The sequence below is a fragment of the Littorina saxatilis genome, linkage group LG17 (assembly GCF_037325665.1).
Source record: "Littorina saxatilis isolate snail1 linkage group LG17, US_GU_Lsax_2.0, whole genome shotgun sequence".
Taxonomy (NCBI): Eukaryota; Metazoa; Mollusca; class Gastropoda; order Littorinimorpha; family Littorinidae; genus Littorina; species Littorina saxatilis.
The window spans coordinates 18983593-19006233 of record NC_090261.1 but is presented as its reverse complement, the minus strand read 5'-3'; the positions used below and the strand labels follow the sequence as shown (position 1 = coordinate 19006233).

Sequence of the window (22641 nt, the reverse complement as noted above, 5' to 3'; positions counted from 1 at the left end):
CCACGCCACCTGCACTGTCACCTGCACACAGAGGTAACATGTCCCAGATGTAATAATAATAGTCTCGCTCAAACATGTGCACCACGCCACCTGCACACAGAGGTAACATACTCAAGTTCTGATTAAAATGGGAGTGGTTTAAAAAGAAACTGTTCCAGACTTAAAGACAAGTCTGTAGGATGAAAGTCACTTGTTCATTTCAATGATTGCTATTCTATTGGGTGCCAGGAGATTGGTTCTGCATAACTCTCACTTAATCTTGTTGCACATGTCGTGTTTATGAGCCTGTCTCAAAAGGTTTGGTTTGGTTTGGTTTTTGGGTTTTAATGTCCCTTCAGCAGATGCTAGCTGCTATTCAAGACCGATGCAGTTATTTTCTTTTTCACTTCACATGGCAAGTTCTACGTTTCAGACTATTTACATTCAGATCTATCACTGTAAAAGAAGGTTCTAAAAATTAATCATTATCACTTCTGGTACTTCAAATCTTGTAAAAAATCTTGATCTCTTTTAAAAAGTTAAAAATCGTGTCCGGGGGAACATCCCGGAATAAAACCTTCAGCGTTTCCGCATTGTAATGTTTGTCTCGAAATTCTTGAACGTCTACACATTTGGTGAGGACATGTTCTAATGTCCATGGTTCGTTGCATCCAAAACAATATGGTGGGTCTTCACCTTTCAGCAGATAAGAATGTGTGATGTACTCACGGTGACCAATGTGTAAGCGACAGAGAACAGTCTCTTCTTTTCTGTTGAGGCGACATCGAATTTTATGAAGTTTATTTTCTTCACATTCGTCCCATTCGCTCTGCCATAGGTGCTTTATGTACATGTTGATGTGAGTTCTGAAATCTGAATGCTTTGTGTGTTTGTCAGTGATGAGTCTTTCTCTGGCTTCTTTAGCAGCTTGATCAGCTGCAGAGTTGCCTCTAATTCCAACATGGGACGGCACCCATGCAAACACAATCCTATTGCCTTCTTCAATCAGAGATGCATGTAGCTCTTGGATTTCGACCAACAGTGGGTGATCTAGCTCAGAATTCCCTTCACAGCTGTTAGAGCCGATAGGGAATCCGACAGAATCAGGAAGTCTTTCTTTTTTGACTGATACACCTGTTTTAGAGCTAGCTGTAAGGCTTTCAACTCTGCAGAGAATACAGAACTGTCATCTGGAAGACGGGCTGAAAAAGCCCTATCTAGTTTAGGACCTGTGACAGAGGCTGAAGCCACTTTACTTTCAGCTTTGGACCCATCAGTGTATATTCGTTGGTGGGAAGGAAATTCGGAACAGAACTGGCTAAAATACTGTTTAAAAATCAAATCATTTGTCTCTGACTTCTTTAACCTTGTCAGATCTAGTCGAACAACTGGATCTGGCAATGTCCATGGTGGTGTTTTTGTCCATCTGTTTTCACTAACATGATCGAGTTTTAACTCGGACTCAACCAGATGTGGCTGAATCCGAGAAGACAGAGGAGCTCGATCATTTGGGTGACTTTCAAAAAATTCAGAGCATTGTGGTTGGAATACGCATTGGTAGGCTGGATTTGTAGGCATAGCTTTTAGTTTCAACACATAATTTAGGGTGAGTTTCAGGCGTCGCAACCTCAGAGAGGGTTCTTTGGCCTCAACATTTAAGGACTGTACTGGAGACGTCCTGAAAGCTCCCAGACAAAGACGTATACCCTGGTGGTGTATTGTGTCTAAAAGCCTTAGGTTGGATTTTGCTGCTCCACCATAGACGACACAACCATAGTCCAACTTGGATCGGATTAAAGCACGGTAAAGTCTGAGTAGCACTGTGCGGTCAGCACCCCAGTCCGTATGAGCGACCACTTTCAATACATCCAGAGCTTTCAGACATGAATCGTCCTCAGATACTGGATACGTTTAACTCTTACCAGTTCGCTCCCTTACCCATCGTCCCCCCCCCCCCCCCCCCCTGTAGTTTTCCACTGACCAATTATCTAATTATCGGAAAAAAATGTGTTATTTTACATTGGATGGGTCGGACAGTGGATAAACTCATATGTTAGACACACTTTATGACAAAAACAAGCTGGGTTTTTGTTATAAGTTAGTTATAGGAATGCATTATTAGGCAAAAAAAGAAAAAAAAAGTCTGTTAACGGTAACATAGGCCAATAAAATAGGGTCGGTAGGTCGGGACTTTTTTTGCTTTTTGTTTTTGTTTTTGTTTTCCCCCAAAAAACATATTTTTAAGTTATTTTGCCAAACAAAAAAAGACTTTCTTTTTTTCAAAAAACCATATTTTTAAGTTATTTTGCCAAATTTTTTTTTTTCCCCTCCCAAATACCAAAAAACAGTCTAGGGTCGCGGGAAAAAATAAGGTCGGTCGGGATACCGTAAACAGACTATTTTTTTTGTTTTGCCTTAGGCATGCGTATGTCATGAAACGTCCAACTTTGAAATTTGGGTGGGGGTATTCAGGTGACAATAACTTTTTTGTTTATCAGCAAAACTCAATAAAACTCTGCTATGTTATGTAAAATGAATGCCAAAACAGACTAGTTAGCAGCATATCTAAAATAAACTGAACACAAAAACAAGAAGGGCAAAGCCCATACGACTCACATGCTTGACCTTGACCTTTACATAGCAATGACATCATACACTAAGAACTGCTTTACACATTTTTCCTACCAAAATACATGTGACCTTGACCCAAGGTCAAGGTCATCCAAGGTCATGCAACACAAAGCTGTTAATTCAAGACATAGGAAGTACAATGGTGCTTATTGGCTCTTTCTACCATGAGATATGGTCACTTTTAGTGGTTCACTACCTTATTTTGGTCACATTTCATAAGGGTCAAAGTGACCTTGACCTTGATCATATGTGACCAAATGTGTCTCATGATGAAAGCATAACATGTGCCCCACATAATTTTTAAGTTTGAAACAGTTATCTTCCATAGTTCAGGGTCAAGGTCACTTCAAAATATGTATACAATCCAACTTTGAAGAGCTCCTGTGACCTTGACCTTGAAGCAAGGTAAACCAAACTGGTATTAAAAGATGGGGCTTACTTTGCCCTATATATCATATATAGGTGAGGTATTGAATCTCAAAAACTTCAGAGAAAATGGGAAAAATGTGAAAAATAGCTGTTTTTTAGACAACATTTATGGCCCCTGCGACCTTGACCTTGAAGCAAGGTCAAGATGCTATGTATGTTTTTTGGGGCCTTGTCATCATACACCATCTTGCCAAATTTGGTACTGATAGACTGAATAGTGTCCAAGAAATATCCAACGTTAAAGTTTTCCGGACGGATGGACGTCCGGACGTCCGGACGGACAGACGGACGGACGACTCGGGTGAGTACATAGACTCACTTTTGCTTCGCATGTGAGTCAAAAATGTCTTCTTTGTGTTTGTCACGTGTTCCAAAAAATGGACGTACAAATTTCAACAAAAATCATGTTGTCACCCCCATAACATTTTTTACCTTTAAAGATAGCACAATTCTCTTTGCAAATATGAAAAGCTTATTCATTTTCCTTTCATTTAATATATAACTTTCTATATTTCATTTAGAATATGACCCCAGATAGCCACTCGGCAAGTAGGCACCAACAGCACTGTAAAATATGCCCTAAAACCCCCGAACTGGTAAGAGTTAAGGAATGTTAGTCGGCGGTCAAAGATCATTCCTAGGAATTTATACTGTTCAAAAAAAGAAACGCATAGCTTGTAATATTTGGTTAATTTAGTTATATGGCTACAAGGATATCCACCAAACTGCAGAAAATGTTTATCTGGTCGTCGACCTTTCGTCCATTGCCACAAGTGAGCTCTGCACGTGACGCATGCGTTATCAGTGGCTACAATGTCAAAATTGCTCATTTGGCATGACCACTCGTCATGCTTCAGTGTAATCTCGTGAAACTCGGGGAATATTGAGCTCTCACCATGTCTTCCAAAACCCATAAAAGCGGATTGTTCGCCACAAAGAAATCAGACGACAATTCAGCGACGAAAGATGGCCCGATTGAGCAGAGAAGACCGCCAAATTGCATTGGGTCGTTTACAAGCAGGCCAAAGTCAAAGTGCAATCGCCAGGCACTTCCACGTGTCCCAGAGCACCATCAGTAGACTGTGGGTCAGGTTTCAAGCCACTGGCTCCGTTGCTGACTTGCCACGAGCGGGAAGACCAAGGGCGACAACTGCTGCTCACGACCGCTTCATACGGCTCCGCCACCTCCGGAATCGTTTCCTGTCGGCCTCATCTTCTGTCCAGGCTCTCCCCGGGCCACACCAATTATCGGACCAGACCGTGCGGAACCGCCTGCATGAAGCTGGTTTGAGAGCTCGCAGATCTCACAGAGGAGCTGTCCTCACCCGCCGCCATCGCCAGAACCGAGTGCAGTGGGGCAACCAGCACCTTCGCTGGACCGTCCGGAATCACTGGAGACACGTGTGGTTCAGCGACGAGTCCTACTTCCTGCTCCAGCGACATGATGGTCGGAGGAGGGTCTACCGGAGAGTAAACGAACGTTACGCGCCCAACTGTGTGGATGAGGCACCCGTTCATGGTGGTGGAGGCGTCATGGTGTGGGGGGCGATCAATACCGCTGGAAGGAGCACCCTGGTGCACGTCCAAGGGCGCATAACTGCCCAGCGATACGTGGAGGAAATTCTGCGCCCACACGCCCTTCCTCTTCTGGCTGACCAGGATGCCATATTCCAGCAGGACAACGCTCGCCCGCACACAGCACGACTCACCACCCAGTTCCTCACCGACCACCATGTCCAGGTGCTTCCCTGGCCATCCATGTCGCCAGACATGAACCCGATAGAACACCTCTGGGATGAATTGGACAGACGTGTGCGCAGGCGAGAAGAAGCGCCGGCAAATCACCGCGATCTATTGCAGGCACTTTAGGAGGAGTGGGACACCATCCCACAGCAAGATATCCGGCATCTGATCCAGTCCATGCCCAGAAGGTGCCGGGCAGTTGCTGCTCAAGGCAGTCACACCCCCTACTGACTTGACAGCCTCGGCACCCAATCGTATTGATTGACTGATTGATTTGAAGATGCAAATGAACTGTGTGTGCATTCAACTGTGTCCATACCAAATTTCAAACAAATAATCTAAATATTGGATTTTCTGTTAATTTTTTCGAAAAATAAAACAGATTTGGCAAGTAGCAACTATGCGTTTCTTTTTTTGAACAGTATAAATTCTTCGACGGCCTTGACAGGATTACCATTTAGGACAAGAGAGGGTTCTGGCATGACTACCCTTTGTTTGCAAAGATGCATACACAGTTTTGCTGGTGGAAAATTTAAAACCGTTCTCTGTTACCCATTTTTGCACCTTGTTTAAACATAATTGAAGCTGTCTTTCCACTCTGTGTAGGGATTTGCCACGCACACAAAGTGCAAAGTCATCAACAAACAGGGATGACTCGGATCTTTTCAGTACTGCCTAAATTTACTATACTCATAGGAAAAAGTTAGGGACCACTTACGAAAACAAACACAGCTTCCAAACCACCAAACAAAATTGAATCAAATTTGTAACATGTTTAATTCATTATCTCTGCGATCCTTTTCCAAAATATGGTGACATTTCATTCACGCATTACGTGTATTTTCTTTCTTTCTTTCTTTATTTGGTGTTTAACGTCGTTTTCAACCACGAAGGTTATATCGCGACGGGGGAAGGGGAAAGATGGGATAGAGCCACTTGTCAATTGTTTCTTGTTCACAAAAGCACTAATCAAAAATTTGCTCCAGGGGCTTGCAACGTAGTACAATATATGACCTTACTGGGAGAATGCAAGTTTCCAGTACAGAGGACTTAACATTTCTTACATACTGCTTGACTAAAATCTTTACAAACATTGACTATATTCTATACAAGAAACACTTAACAAGGGTAAAAGGAGAAACAGAATCCGTTAGTCGCCTCTTACGACATGCTGGGGAGCATCAGGTAAATTCTTTCTCGTCCCAACCACTATGGGACTCCCCCTAACCCGCGGGGGGTGCATTACGTGTCAACAAGCTCTGAAACAACATGGGGGTCAAAAACAAAATTTGCAAGTTCCGAACAGTTCAGTAATGGGTGTGTCCGCCGCGTTTTGCAATGCCTTCTGCAGTCCTGTTCCGCATCGAGTTTACCAGCTTCCTGCTGAAGGCCTGAGGAATGGCCTGCCATTCGATTTGCAGGAACTGAAGCAGTTGCTGCAGGTTCCTTGGGGGTGGGTGGTTGTTCCTCACTCGCCTGTCCAGCTCATTCCACGGGAGGTGCTCGATGGGGTTGAAATCAGGGCTGCAGGCCGGCCAGTTCATCCTGGTGACACCAGCCTGCTGGATGAAGTTGTTGACCAGCCTCGCTCTGTGAGGTGTCGCGTTATCGTCCTGGAACACAGCCTGCACACCAATCTGGTGTAGAGCGGGTAGAACCAAAGGGGCGACAATCTCATCTCTGTAGCGCTGGCCCGTCAGGTTGCCAACAATGTGGTAGAGGGGGGTTCTGTGTCGAAAACTGAAGGCCCCCCACACCATGATGGAGCCCCCGCCAAAGGCCACCCTCTCCTGCACCAAACCGTTGTTGTACCGCTCACCCTGACGCCTCCACACACGAGCCCGACCGTCATGATGGTGCAGATTAAAGCGGGACTCATCGCTGAACAGCACATCGGCCCATTGCTGGCGTGTCCACCTGGCATGGTTGTGACAGAACGCCAAACGAGCCTGGCGATGAGCTGCTGTCAGTCGTGGCCATACAGCTGGACGACGTGATCGCAGGCCAACTTCGTGCTGGCGTTTGCGGAGGGTTTTCGTGCTGACGTTGGTGTTTGTTGCCACCCTCAGCTGGCCCCTGATGATGTTTGCAGTGGTGCCTCGCTGCTGCAGAGCTTGTCTTCTGATGAAGCGATCTTCACGCTGTGTTGTCTTCTTAGGCCGTTCTGACCTGGGCCTCTCCAGAACGCTGTTGGTGGCCTGGAACTTCTGATGCAGCCTGACCACGACAGAATGGGACACTCCAAGTCGTCTGCCCACTTCTCGCTTGCTTACGCCATCTTGCAGCCATGCGATGGCCCGGGCTTTGTTGAAGGTGGTCACCTTTCGTCTGGTAGGCATAGTGAGAAGATGGTGGCTAGCGGAAAATCGCGGGGCTATAAAGCCTAACTGATGACAACAGTTCACTCTCAACACATCCCCCCTGCACGTGCATAACAAATTTTTCATCTTTCCCACCCAGGCTTGCCCACGTGCCAGCGTAAAAATGGTCCACTTTTTGCAGTTTGGCAGTTTCTGTCTCGTGCCCTAGCCAGGCCTCCGTGGATCCCAAGCAAGTTTCCTGCTAACACAGCATTGCTCACCCACTGGTGTGTACGGCCTGACAGCCATTTGGTTTTATAAACTTAGGAACAAGGAGTTTGGCACAGATGAAGTCAGCTGGTTTTTTCAAGGGCGGTCCCTAACTTTTGCCGTTCAGTATATGTTATTGATTTTGATGTTGAACAACATGGGTGAGAGAATGCTTCCTTGAGGAACACCCATCTCTAGTTGACAGAACTCCGATAGATTGGAACCCACCCGTACTGTAAAAAACCGATTACTTAGAAATCCTTCCACAAAAACAGGGAGACGTCCACGAAAACCCATTTCATGCAGATCAGCTAAAATACCATGTTTCCAAGTAAGCCTTTTCGAGGTCGAAAAATATAGCTAGTACATGTTCAGATCTCGCAAAGGCCTCTCGAACGAAGGTCTCAAAACGTACCAAATGATCAGTGGTGCTGCGTCCCTTTCGGAAGCCACATTGCACATCACTTAAGAGGTTTTGTTTTTCTAGGTTCGATCACACCATCCTTTCTTTCTTTCTTTCTTTATTTGGTGTTTAACGTCGTTTTCAACCACGAAGGTTATATCGCGACGGGGAAAGGGGGGGAGATGGGATAGAGCCACTTGTTAATTGTTTCTTGTTCACAAAAGCACTAATCAAAAAATTGCTCCAGGGGCTTGCAAGTTTTTGGGAGAATGCAAGTTTCCAGTACAAAGGACTTAACATTTCTTACATACTGCTTGACTAAAATCTTTGCAAACATTGACTATATTCTATACAAGAAACACTTAAGGGTAAAAGGAGAAACAGAATCCGTTAGTCGCCTCCAGGCTCTTACGACATGATGGGGAGCATCGGGTAAATTCTTCCCCCTAACCCGCGGGGGGTCACACCATCCTAGCGTTGACTAATCTCTCCATGGTTTTACACAGACAGCTGGTCAAGGCTATCGGACGGTAGTTGCTGGGGTTAGTATGATCTTTACCTGGTTTGGGAATGGGGATAATCATCGCTTCCTGCCAAGAAGGTGGGAAGGATCCACTCTCCCATATGTGGTTAAAAACCTTCAGCAAGACCAGAAGACAACTTTCTGGTAGGTGTGTGAGGAATTGATAATGTATTCCGTCCAGACCCGTTGCCAAGTTGTTGCATTTTTGTAAGGCTTGTTTGAGTTCAGTTAAACTGAACAACTTGTTGTAGTTCTCCTCATTCTGAGATGAGAAGTTTATGGGTTTACGTTCTTGGGTGGCTTTGATTTTTTGAAAATCTGTGCAGTAATTTTATATTGATGAGTTTTTCTCTATTGTTGAAGCCAGAACATTTGCTACTTCATTCTTTGGGTTATAAGGGATCCATTTACCACAAGGTGGTTAATTGATGCAGATCCTTTTTTTCCCTTGATTTTACGAATAGCATTCCAAACTTTACTTGAGGCTACCTTAGAGTTTAAGTTGGAGCAAAAAGACCTCCAGGATGTTCTTTTAGAATGTGTTATGACAGTGCGACTCTTAGCGCGAAATCGGAAGAAAGTCAACTTCTTGCCAAGGGTCGGGCATCTGTAGAACCTGTGTAGGCTTTTCTTTCGTTCGGATCGGGCTTCTTGGCATTCTTTATTAAACCATGGCACTTTAATGCGGTTGTTTGAAGATGTTTTTGGGATGTACTCAGTGGCAATGTCTTGTAGAGTGTTTGTAAATATAGATGATGGGTCGTCACTTCCATCAAAGACAGTGTCTTCTGTGAGTTGGACAGAACATTTGGCAATAAAAGACAGCCAGTTTGCCTTGTTCAGGTTCCATCTCTGGGGGGAAGCTTCTTCCAGTCCATCTATTTGAGACAACAAGAAAGGGAAATGGTCGCTACCACATGTGTCATCATAGACTTTAAATTCAAAGTCTAGAACAAGAGAGGTGTCGCAGATAACTAGATCTAGTATGGACTTGCATCCTGTTGCTGGATGGAGATATGTTGGTACTCCATCGTTTAAAACACATAGATTACGATTGTCTAAAAAATCTTCTGGGATTTGTCCTCTCGTACTTAGATAGTTGCTGCCCCACAAAGGGGAATGAGCGTTAAAATCTCCCATTAAAACAAAGGGAACTGGAAGCTGATCAATAAGATTTTCAAGGTCGTGCTTTGTGTAACATTTGGATGGTGACACTGATATACACTGCAAAGAGTGATGGTTTTATCTAATGTCACTCGTGCTGCGACGGCTTGAATGTTTGTACATAGGTTGATCTCACTACAAAGTACACTTTTCTTAATTAAAAGAGCAACTCCCCCAGACGTGTTATTGTCTGAATGGTTTCGGAAAACATTGTATCCAGATATATTAAAATCTTTGTTGTCTTCAGCATTGTTTCCTGTAATGCTGTGGCAACAGGATGAAATTTGTGTAAAAGTAGGCATAGTTCTTCATAGTTAGCTTGGACCCCTCTACAATTCCATTGAATAAAATTCAGGCTATGCTTGTTTAGTTTTAAGAAGTTTCTGCCTCCATGCACTCCTCGTCGGATAAACTCCCAAAACGATTGTGAAGTGCGATGGAATTCATCTCCATTTTTGGAGTGCGAGACGATTTTGGAGGCAGAGTAACTTTTTTCTTGTCCGGAGGTGTTCGCGGTGTGGATTGTGTAAGGTCCACTACCTCAACGGCCCCCTTGGTGTGGGTTGCCCTGTGATCGGGCTTTTTGGTTGGGGTGGTGAAGTGAACCTCACCAGGCGACCCCACAGGGTCTCTAATGGGGATAGCCCCACCTGTGCTTTCTTCTGTCTGTGTACAAATACTTTTGTTTCTTGTGGGCTCTGTCCTTTTCAGCATGGACGGGCCTGCCTGGACACCCACAGACCTATATGCAATACTGGTCTGGGTGGGTGTTGCCTTTGTTGCAGGTCTTTGACTGACCGCTGTCGCAAAACTTTTCTGGAAGGAAAAAAGTTCATTAGTTTTTTCAACCTCCTTCCTGGCGTCCGAGAAAGACATCTTTTTCTCTGTTTTTGTTTTTTGGATGGCCTGTTCAAACTCGTATTTTAGACATTCTCTGGAGGACGAGGAATGGTTTCCCTTACAGTTTGTGCAGGTGGGTGGTGATGTGCAGGTTCCTTCGTGGGGATCCCCGCCACACCTCTCGCACACTGCCTTTTGTTTGCATCCAGCCTTGAGTGGCCAAATCTTTGACATTGGAAGCATCTCATCGGCGATGGTATATACAACGTCACTCTGATTTGTACAAATCCCACTTTTATTTTCACAGGGATGTTCGGAGTGCAAAATGTGACGAAAAGGGTGTTGGTGGGGACTCTGTTATCGCCCTTTCTGATTGACACCCGGTATACGTCAATTACACCTTGATCCTTCAGACCTGTAATTTCAGCCTCACTGAGGCCCTCCAGCTCTCGGCATCTTTGCTGGTGTTCAGGCCTCTGTGGGGACTGACCTTGACCGGTCTATCAACAAACTTCTGACCATTCAATCGCAGAAGTCCATCTGATGCCTTTTTTGAAGGACATTCAATCAGTCGAGAACCATTTCGTAGCCTCTTAATGTTCTTTATCGTTGACGATATTCCTGCAATAGCCTTCTGTATCGCAAAAGGCAATAGTTTTGAGATAGGCTGTGCCTCATCTTCTGTCTCGACAACAATGAAACGGGGCCAGGCCTCGCTGATGTTATTCTTTGTTGCTCTGACTCGGACTTCATCGTCAGTCAACGTAGTATCTTCTCTTGTTCCTGTTTTGCGGTTTTGAAAAAGAAAAAGAAGCAGAAGTCATGTTTGCAGAGTTTGTCTTCATCACATCTGATCCCCACCCACCACGGAGCCCAACAAGGGGACGCTTTGGTGGAGCGGTTATCCAACTCCAGAGCGCCAAGGATACAAACATCCGCCACTCTCAGTCACCCCAAGCATCCAAACGAGCACTTAAACGCACCTCTTCAAGAAATACAACCCCTGATTTTGTTTTCTCAGTCCATCAGTAGGCTACTTGTAGTGTATTTGTTGTTTTAGTGATAATGTATATAAAAAACGCTCGCGCTGGACCCGAGTACTCTTCAGACATTCACATACACACACACTCTCTCTCTCCCTCACTCCTTCTCTCTCTCCCTCTCACACACACTCACACACACACACACACACACACACACACACACACACACACACACACACACACACACACTACCACATCTCCATTCTAAAACACGTCACGTTCCAAATCAAAAGACGACATTCTATTTTCTTACGTCACTATTCTTGGTTTACGGTACCATTCGGCGGCTTTGCTACGAGTATGGCATAGTCTTGGTTTACCGAGACCTTGCACCGTTCTATCAGACTGCCTGGCTGGCTGTTGCACCGCGAATTCCTCCCACCGCTAAGTCGTTTTTTTGTGGTTTATTTCGCATTTAGGTCCCAGGTAACATTATGAAGTTTTAATACGATCAATCGGACCTATTATCAAGTTAGTGTATCAACTTTTGAACGAACTGCGCCCAGTAGTTTCCCAGCAATAAGCTGTTAAGTCGAGACACACACACAGACACACAATTAAAGTCTGCTGGACCCTTGTACTAGCGTACTCGGGGATAAACATCTAGGGCTGTTTTCAGTATTGTTGATAACATGTTCTGTCTGATTAAGGGTATTCAGCTGGTATTTCCTTGTTTTCACTACCTATTTTATTCATGTTTTTACATTTAGTCAAGTTTTGACTAAATGTTTTAACATAGAGGGGGAATCGAAACGAGGGTCGTGGTGTATGTGTGTGTGTGTATGTGTGTGTGTGCGTGCGTGCGTGCGTGTAGAGCGATTCAGACCAAACTACTGGACCGATCTTTATGAAATTTTACATGAGAGTTCCTGGGATTGATATCCCCGAACGTTTTTCTTTTTTTTTTTCGATAAATGTCTTTGATGACGTCATATCCGGCTTTTCGTGAAAGTTGAGGCGGCACTGTCACGCTCTCATTTTTCAACCAAATTGGTTGAAATTTTGGTCAAGTAGTCTTCGACGAAGCCCGGACTTCGGTATTGCATTTCAGCGTGGTGGCTTAAAAATTAATTAATGACTTTGGTCATTAAAAATCTGAAAATTGTAAAAAAAAACAAAAAAAATTATAAAACGATCCAAATTTACGTTTATCTTATTCTCCATCATTTTCTGATTCCAAAAACATATAAATATGTTATATTTGGATTAAAAACAAGCTCTGAAAATTAAAAATATAAAAATTATTATCAAAATTAAATTTTCGAAATCAATTTAAAAACACTTTCATCTTATTCCTTGTCGGTTCCTGATTCCAAAAACATATAGATATGATATGTTTGGATTAAAAACACGCTCAGAAAGTTAAAACGAAGAGAGGTACAGAAAAGCGTGCTATCCTTCTCAGCGCAACTACTAAACCGCTCTTCTTGTCAATTTCACTGCCTTTGCCATGAGCATGAGCGGTGGACTGACGATGCTACGAGTACATACGGTCTTGCTGAAAAATTGCATTGCGTTCAGTTTCATTCTGTGAGTTCGACAGCTACTTGACTAAATGTTGTATTTTCGCCTTTACGCGACTTGTTATTACTTAGTTAGTGGAAGAATCTTTTGTAATGTATGTTTGATGGTGTATGCTTTTAATTAAGCGTTGCTGACTATGAATGTAGATGTAAATGCTTGTATAACTGTGTTTTAATTAGAGCATGATTGCAAAGTTATGATGTTGCGCTATATAAATCAAAAATTTCAATGATAAATTTTCATTTGATTAATATACTTACCCAATTCTCATGCATTGACCTTGATCTCACATGCTAGATGTCAAAAAACTACTCAAATTACCTGCCCTTGTAGGGTGGTAACCAAGCTAAAAAAGAAGCCATAGCAGTTGCTATGGGCTGACCCAGCCTGGTTACCCACAATACCCCGTGCGCCACGTGGGCAGCAGCATCCTGAAGAATCATTCTCGACTTTCGACTACTCACGGTCGGAGGTGTTTGGATTTACTACTCTCGCGGCCTAGCTAAGCTTCTCTTACTGGCCTGTCTTTTGGACTAGCTGGTTTCTTGGGGGCCTTACCTGTTCGCCATCCTTTTGGTGAGTTTTGCCCTTTTTATTGAATTGAATTGTTGTTAGCTGCTTGTTTACAGCCGATTCAGAAATTTACTTTTCTGGTGGGCTACGGTTTTCGGCCAGTTAGCTTTTCCAAGATGGCCGATAGCAAGCAGTAACTTAGTGCGAGGCAGGAAGGGAATAAGGCTCTAGCCCTATTTAGAAACCTCCGTGTGGGTCGACGACCCTTTGAGTAGTACTCCTTTTGTAGTAGCTATTCAGGTGGATAAGGTTTCGTTTTTCTCTTCCCAGCCCGCATCTTCTCTTAAGGAGAACTTTTCAGTGTCTCACACGTTCGGTGGGCTTAGCGATGAAATATGTGTTTTTATTTCTCAGCAGTTTCAGGCACTAGCGGCGGTTCCCGCTCTCCCGCCCTCTGTGGCGGACATTTCCTTGCTGGCTGGAGTACTCCTTTGCAGCCCTTCTACTTCAGCTTCGCGCCGTGGTCTGGTGCAAATGGCCAGTTCGGTTCAGCCCTTTCTGCCTCTGGTGGCACTGGGTTGTTCACGAGCACCCTCTCCTTTCAGGGGTTGTTACCGTTGACAGTGACGCTTGCCGTAAATTCAGAGTGGAACCAATTTTTTGGCCATAACTTCTTCTGCGTTGCGTTTGATTTAAGATTCAGATTCTAATGAAGCTCTTTTTAGGTCTCTCGTAATGCAGAGGTTCGTGCGTCGTAGCATAGTTCTAGCAAACGACAGCATTACCGGATAATGTGTTGTGCGAGCGTGACGCACCCATGCCCGCCAGCTAGCCAGCCATCTTGCAGCTTACCCACCCTCCTTCCCCAGCAGCACCATTTAATTCTAGTCACAGTCATATATCATCTTCTTAGACTAGGTAGCGGCAGTAACGCTAGTCCCATGCGAAAAAGCGAGATCTGTGCTGAAAATAACACGTTTTCAATTTCCGACAGCTTTCAGTATATGGCATATTATTGAAAATGGAAACTACAGAAATGAAGTTGGATTCTTTGTCTTTTACCCCATGCCATTTGTTTGCAAAATATTGCTTGGATTGAATGCGTGTGCGTGAATCACAAATACTCTCTCCGGATTTTCGGACAGCCGTGACGCGACCGCCATTACTACTTGCTCTTCAACTGTTTGTGGTGTTTCCCTTTCGGCATAGTATTTTCTAAAAATAGCTTCATTCAACGATCGAAAACCAGTGTCGACTGATAAAGAAAGAATTTTTAGATTAAATCGATGGTGGCTTTTAGACATGGACAATAAAAAATTGCCCAACTTTAATTTTTCGTAACTTAAAAACAACTCAAACGATCGTAGTCGTAAAAGATGCGCTAGAAAGTCCGATTTCTTGTGAATCCTCCAAATATGGAAGTTTCCGTTTAAGATTCATGCGCGCGAAGCGCGAGCCAATCAAAACCGAGTACATGCAAAACCGGTAAAATCCGTTGCGTTGATCGCGAGTCATGGCGGAGTATTCAAGCGAAGCGATGGTGACGCACGCTTCGAGACAATTTGTGGAAGAAATCAAACCCATCCTTGGTAAGTGTTGGTTTTTCTGTTCATTTAGTGTTTAGAAGTTGATCTGTCGAACCATTCTGCTGAATTTAGCATTTTGAGTGCATAGTTTTCATTTTGATGATAGTAGTTTGTGCTGGGTCATTTTGTATTGGGTGTTGAAATGGGGGTACTCGATAAACGACCTAAGTTATTTTTTGCCTTTCGCCGTACATGTGATATATTTGTTTCAAACTAATCTTGAATTATTACTCCGATGGTTTTTGTTTCTCAGTTGTTGTTTTCTTGAGGATTAAATTAGGATTAAAAGGAATAATTGTTCCTTTGCTGAAACCGGAAGTGCAAGACTAGGCCTAGCAACGAGTAGCATAGCTTACACTGACCCTTGCGCATCACCATTCTTTCTTCCCTTTCCCCCCAGTTAATCAGAGTTTATGGTCCATCAAACTTGTGTGATTACTAATTTGTTTCTCATGACAAGCAAGGTGATATAATAAATTAGAAACGAGTTAAAAAATAACCAAATACATGACAGACAAGAAGGGCAAAGCCCATACGACTCACATGCTTTAAATACATGTGACCTTGACCCAAGGTCAAGGTCATCCAAGGTCATGCAACACAAAGCTGTTAATTCAAGACATAGGAAGTACAATGGTGCTTATTGGCTCTTTCTACCATGAGATATGGTCACTTTTAGTGGTTCACTACCTTATTTTGGTCACATTTCATAAGGGTCAAAGTGACCTTGACCTTGATCATATGTGACCAAATGTGTCTCATGATGAAAGCATAACATGTGCCCCACATAATTTTTAAGTTTGAAACAGTTATCTTCCATAGTTCAGGGTCAAGGTCACTTCAAAATATGTATACAATCTAACTTTGAAGAGCTCCTGTGACCTTGACCTTGAAGCAAGGTAAACCAAACTGGTATCAAAAGATGGGGCTTACTTTGCCCTATATATCATATATAGGTGAGGTATTCAATCTCAAAAACTTCAGAGAAAATGGGAAAAATGTGAAAAATAGCTGTTTTTTAGGCAACATTTATGGCCCCTGCGACCTTGACCTTGAAGCAAGGTCAAGATGCTATGTATGTTTTTTGGGGCCTTGTCATCATACACCATCTTGCCAAATTTGGTACTGATAGACTGAATAGTGTCCAAGAAATATCCAACGTTAAAGTTTTCCGGACGTCCGGACGGACGGACGGACGGACGACTCGGGTGAGTACATAGACTCACTTTTGCTTCGCATGTGAGTCAAAAAACAAAGCAAACTTTTGTTTTGGGACAAAAGTAAAACTGAAAGTAAACAGGCCTTCATGGTTTCAGTACAAAATGATTATGAACATAGTATTACATTTTTGTTTTGTTTGTGTGTGTTACAGATGATGCTCACTTCCAGCAAATGAAATCTGCTTTCACAGCAACTGGAAGAGGTCGACCACCCAAACTTCAGCTGGTACCACTGACCAACAAGCTATTGTTGCAGCTGGATCTGCTTCGGTTGGAAACAGGGAGGGATTGGAGTGACCTGGTTTCATTTCTCCCCAAAGTGTTCGACGTGAACTTGCTGCAAGGACTTGAAATCAAGGCAGAAATTGAGGGAACAGTGAAAGAAGCAACAAAGCTGGGGAATAAGACTGGATTAGAACTAGAAGCATTTTTGGATGTCGACGCAGGGCGTTGCATCATGGGCCGGAATGTTGGGGTTCATTTGCTGAAACATAGGATCACAAGAAACCACCTGCTGAATCCGGACCTTCTGGAAGACCTTGACCGTCCATCAGAACTTGTGAATGGCATGGTGCTCGATCTGATATCGTTCCACAAAAAGGAGAACCTATCGCTGACTTCGTGCAGACAAACTCTGACATTTCTTGGCGCTGACGTTGATGCTTTAAGTGATCCTCAACTCAATGCAAAACTGAACCACACATTCACCAAGTGCCGATCTCTGGGCAAGAGCATCAATCGTCCAGGCAGGCAGGAGAAATTGAACATCTTTTTGTCACAGCCGTGTGATTTTTCACTGTTGACGTTGTCAACACCTACACCACTAAAGGATGCTTGGCACACACCTAATGTTCAGAAGCTGTCGGCAACACAGAGACAGTTGTCCAGTCAAAGACGCTGCACTTAAGACCTGGAGCATCAAAAGCAGCAAGATGAAGAAACCATCAAGGTTTTGAAGGAGATGGTCAAGAATCAAAAAAATGAACTTGAAGAAGTTTGTTTGTTTATTTGTTGCTTAACGTCCAGCCGACTTGAAGAAGTACAGATTGAGCTGGAACAGAGCAAACAACAGACCACAATCTGTAAAGGAAAGAACCAGGTAGTTCAGGAGGCTCTTAACAATGCGTCGAGAGTCATCAACACTATAAAAACAACAAACCTGTATAAACGTCTGCAAAGAAAAGAAAGAGAACTGAAGAGACAAGAAGCCACCATCAATCAGCACGCAGCAGGCAGGTGCGAACAAGTAGCCCGGGCATTGCGCAGTAAAGTGAAGCTTGAACAGACCCGGACTTCACATTTAAAGACGCAACTCCAACGTCTCCGACAAAAAACTCAGCAGAAGATAGCCCACCTGAATCAAGGAATCCACGACTTGCATACATATGTGCAACCTCCCGAGCTTCTTGTTGGACAGCAGCCAGATGGTGTTTTAAGACTCAAGGATGAAAAGGGACATTTTCTCCCTGCCGCTAGAGTCTGCATAATGACTCTTGTTGGAGAGTGTGAGGTGTCAGCAGGCAGGTGCGGTGATGTCATTAAGACTGTTGTGCGTAACATTTTGGATGCACAAGTGCCAGAACATGATCTGCCATCACAGAGGACTGCATTGCGATTCAGCGACCAGGCACATGTTCTTACCAAAATGCATGTGGCCGATGTGCTCACAACCCAAGAACACTATGATTTACATGTTGACGGCACAAGTCGCAGTGGCAACAAATACATTTCCCAGTCTGTCAACACTCCAGATGGAACATACTCCCTGGGATACACTCCAGTGGCGAGAGAGGATACCACTACACTTGTGGAAGTCAGCATGCAGGTGTTGGAAGAGCTGAGCGACCTGTATGCATACGAAGAAACGCAGCAAAACTTTGTGCGCATGCTTTCGGGCTTGTCAAGCATCATGAGTGATCGAGCGGCAGTGATGAAATCATATGCAAAGCAACTTGAAGAGGAACGGCGTGTGTTGCTTCAAACGGAGGATGGTCTCAACTTTCTGCACTGCAATGCCCACTTCCTGTTAGGCCTGGCGTCTGAAATCAAGAAGATGCTGCTGGATGAAGACAAGACAAGACCTGAGGCCCCCCCTGGCTTCTGCAAAGCTGGTGAATGTCTGGCATACAGGTAACTAAATTATGGTTGATTTGTTTCTCACTATAACTAGTATAAGAGGGATTTGTTTGATTCATGTCATATAATGAACCGAAGGGAAACGAAAACTTGCTCGCTATAAGTATAACATAAGAGGAAAATCACAATAAGACTAAGAGAGTTCACTATAAGTGGACTCCACTGTATGTGCACAGCAATCGTACATAGGCTCGCTCCACTGGTATAACACGTATTTTCTGATTAAGGAGCATTAGCGTATAGCGCGTTGTGCCTCGTGTCAAACTCAAAGTGTGCTTATATTTTTTTTATGTTAACAGGTACACGCGCATGGCTTGTGACTGTCTTGGACCTCGCGGGGATGAAAAAAATGGATGCCGTGATGCTTGGCTAGCTTACTGCGCAACTGTGACAGAGAGGCAGTCTACGGTTTCCAGTTTCCGCGAAAACCGCTTCAACAACACCTTTCATGGTGAGAAATATTATGTCCTAGAGTATAACTGAATTGCCTTAGCACTACAATTTGTTGAAGGCAGTACGTCCTGGAATTTAATTGTTGGGGGAGGATGTTTTTTGCGTGGTCCTGCACTCTTTTCACCTCGCATTTTCTAAAACATCCTTTATATTTTCAGGTGCTGCAAGTCTCCATTATCACCATGAGGAAATTGAGGACTGCCTGGAAACATACCTTTCCAAGAGGAACATGAAGATCCAGACTGTGCTTGCGGACTCTAAGGACGAGACGATTGACTGCCATCTGGTTGCCCTTGGCCTAGTGTACTTCAGAATCACTGGTAAGCTTATTTTTTTTAAGCAATTAATTCAATGTACTATTTGTCTCTGGTACTACAAAACGTGCCACCCAAATCTCAGATTTATTAAAAGCCTCTCTTCAGGACAGCATTGTTTACATTTTGACACTGCAATGATGGGAACAGTACTAGGAGTATTGTGACAGCTATAAAGGCCACTTTAACTAAGTAAACTTTACAAAAATATATATTCAAATAAAGTGGATGAAAACTGAATGCGTTTCTCCTTCTTTCTCTGTTACATCAGGTCCATACTGGATGCTGCTGGGAAGCAAAGTCCATTACTTGGATTTCTACAGATATGTAGAAGATCTGCGGAACACTCTTCGCAACTGGGAACAAGATCCATCACCAGCCCTGTCGCAGAACTGTGAGCCGGTCTTCACTGGGGTCGTCTTTCGTGAGCAACCAGATGTGCTGCAGTCTCTGCTTGCTGTCAGCGAGGAAAAGGCCACAGCTGTCAAAGCTCTACTCCAGAAGATGTGCAGTGCAATGCTGGTGGTGACTGAGAGGCAACTTGAAGATTTTCTTCCTGGTGGCAAGTACCACAACTCCGACGACCAGGTTCTTCGCCAAAGGCTGCAACACTCCTTCATCACCAACCTCGTTGCGGAGGAATCCTTCGCAGACCTTGACTTCTCACTCTTCAAAAGGAGGAATGGCAGCCTTCATCACCACTCAACAATTTGTATGCTGAAAAAGAACAAATCGTTGACAAACTGGTTCTTGCAGCAATCTGCCGATGACCAGCACCACCTTCTCACCACTTCCGCACAGAAAGCCGAAGATCTTAGGAAGAGACACAAGCAGATGGAAGCAGACGTCTTGACAAAGAGAAGAGAACAAATGGATGCAGAAAAACAGAAGAAACAGGCAGCAGAGGAGAAGAGGGGGCAGAAGGTCGAACGTGTTGTGAATGTAGTGAGACAGCACAGTGGCCCTTGTTCCAGTGCTGATGACGTTGACAACATGCTGCAGTACTACAGAACCAATGGCAGTTTGAAGGCAGCCATGCAAGCAGAGATCCAGTTCCAGAAACTGGTTCTGAACAAGAAGTCTTGCTTCTTGATTGTCACAGGCACAGCACTGGTACTGTACAACCGCCTGCGGCAATACTTCGGTGCTGAACCACTTGAGCAGCTACCCCGTCTTCTTCCTGAAGAAAGGATGCAGCCACAGGGCAGGAAGCGGTTGCTTTTTGACACTGAGGAGGAGGAGGAGGAAGAGGAGGACGAAGAAGATCAGGACAGAGAGATCGATTGTGAAGAAGACGGGAGTGAAGACGTTGACTTCGAGAAGAACTTCAAATTTGAGAGGGTCGGAGAAATCATAGCAGTGTACTATGTGGAGGGTTACTTTGTTGGGGAGGTGACATCAGTTTTGAGTGAGGAGGAGGGGACAGTGAACTTTCTTGAAACTGCAAGAGGCAGTGAGGGTGTGTTTCGCTGGCCCAGCAGGGCTGACCGCTGCCAGATTCCTGCATCGGTTGTTTTTGGACACAACATTGTGCTTGCACCATTTTCTTCTTCTGGCAGAACATTCACAGTCGAATCTCCAGCAAACCTGCCTGCCATGTACACCTGTTTCAAGCAGTACTTGACTGACAACTTTATTTGACTGACTTTGAAGAATATGCATTTGACTGTCACTTCTCATCCGACTGTGCAATTTGCAAGAATTTAGTTTTCTCCAGAGAACTGTGAACAATGTTAGTAAATGTATCCCACATACGTGAGAGAGATACCCGTGAGATAAAAATCTTTCAAATCACACATGTGTATCGCATGTAGGTCAACCGGAAGGTCAAGCTATGTAAATTAGTAGTACATGGGATCAACCGGAAGGTCAAGCTAATCCTATCGAACAGAAAAACATCAACACTTACCAAGGATGGGTTTGATTTCTTCCACAAATAGTCTCGAACCGTGCATCACCATCGCTTCGCTTGAATACTCCGCCATGACTCGCGATCAACGCAACGGATTTTACCGGTTTTGCAGGTACTCGGTTTTGATTGTTCGAATTTATTTCATCAATGTTCAATATTAAACTTAACAGTGTTAACAAAGGCGAACTACTTTGTCCTAGTTTGAGAGTGTGTGTCATGGCGGAGGAATGAATGTCAAATTGAGTAAAGTGGTTTGAAGTTCTAAAGCGGGTTGATCCAAAGGCAATAGCGCTGTCGGTGACTTTTAGTTTATAGATCTGGCACAGAAGTATATAATTATAAGGCCTAAAAAAAAAAATAGGTGTGGTTACGGTAACCCGACCTACCCTACTTTTAGGGGCCGACCCTATAACGTGTTATTACATTTGTCCAAAAAAACCCACAAAAACAAGAAAACGAGTGCAGAAAACGCAATGAAAATGAAAGCGCCCGAGTCGCACATTTATTTCCCTGTCAAGTAGGTTTAATTTGTACACATTAGAAAAAAAAGTTTAAAAAAAAAAGTGATTGCCTACTTTCCTACCCTATTTTTTTTTTAGCTATGTTACCGTAACCACGCCTATCTTTTTGTGTGCCTAATGTAGGATAAACAGAATACTACATGGCTTGCTGTGTCGTACCAGATTTACACTCGTTGCTTTTTCAAATAGTGAACAGCTCGCTTTCGCAGTTCACTATTTAAAAAAACAACTCGTGTAAATCTGGTACGACACAGCAAGCCATGTAGTATTCTCTATATCTTACTTGATTGAACACATATTTGTGAAGATAACATTGTAATCAATCTACACACCAAAATTCATGGCTGTATTTTCAGTAGTTTCTGAAATATTTCAATCTGAAATGTGCTACACCCCACATTTCCTTCGTTTCCGCTGGAGAACCTGGGACGGTTTGTCCACTCTTGGGGGATTATTTTCAACAGTACACTGAATTTTACTGATGTCTGTAAAGATTACACTGTAATCTCTCTACACACCAAAATTTTTCGTTGTATCTTAAATAGTTTCTTAATTATTGGCCTTGAAGTGCGAAAAACTGTAATTTTCCTGTTTTTCCGCTTGACAAATTGAGGTTTTTGACATTTTTGAGGCTCTTATACTCCAAAAGCATTGAACTAAGCTGTCTGAAAAAAAATGGGCATGTTCTACACAAATTTGTTTGGAATATGTGACAGTTTCAGACAGCTGCTATACATATTGTGTGAATTGTGATGACCCAAAGTTGCCCTCCCGTGCAATTTTGCGATGGTTTTAATTGTGTTTTTCGTGAAGTTTGCATGCTTGCTGACAGAAGCCATATGAGATTAGAGGGCTAGAACTATGTGTTTTTTCTATTCTTGGTTGCTGATAACAGATCCTGAAAAGTTGAAAGGGCTGAGGATAACTATGTGGTACCCACATGCTGCTGAAGTTGCCCTATTTTACAGTTTTAAGCAGAGTCGCGACAGCGTATGTACTAAAATATCAAAATCTCAGGAACTAATAAAGGTATCCACTTACTTTTTTGTGTGTTTTGCTTGTACTTTATTTTTCTTTCAAGACATCACAAAACATTCACTCTCACTTCAAAACCAAGTTTTGACTGCCGCTACCTAC

The 22641-nt window shown here is 43.6% G+C and overlaps 2 protein-coding genes across 6 annotated transcripts in view; one reads left to right on the top strand and one right to left on the bottom strand.

Annotated features, from left to right (window-relative positions):
• LOC138952783 (pyruvate carboxylase, mitochondrial-like) overlaps positions 1–22641 on the bottom strand; it is a 479047-nt gene that overhangs the window by 389889 nt on the left and 66517 nt on the right. The gene's annotated exons all lie outside the window — the stretch shown is intronic.
• LOC138952065 (uncharacterized) lies at positions 17229–22544 on the top strand. The gene is made up of 4 exons (XM_070323636.1): positions 17229–18298; positions 18604–18755; positions 18916–19077; positions 19343–22544. The coding sequence occupies exons 1-4, from the start codon at positions 17655–17657 to the stop codon at positions 20710–20712; spliced, it is 2328 nt and encodes a 775-aa protein (XP_070179737.1). The 5' UTR covers positions 17229–17654; the 3' UTR covers positions 20713–22544.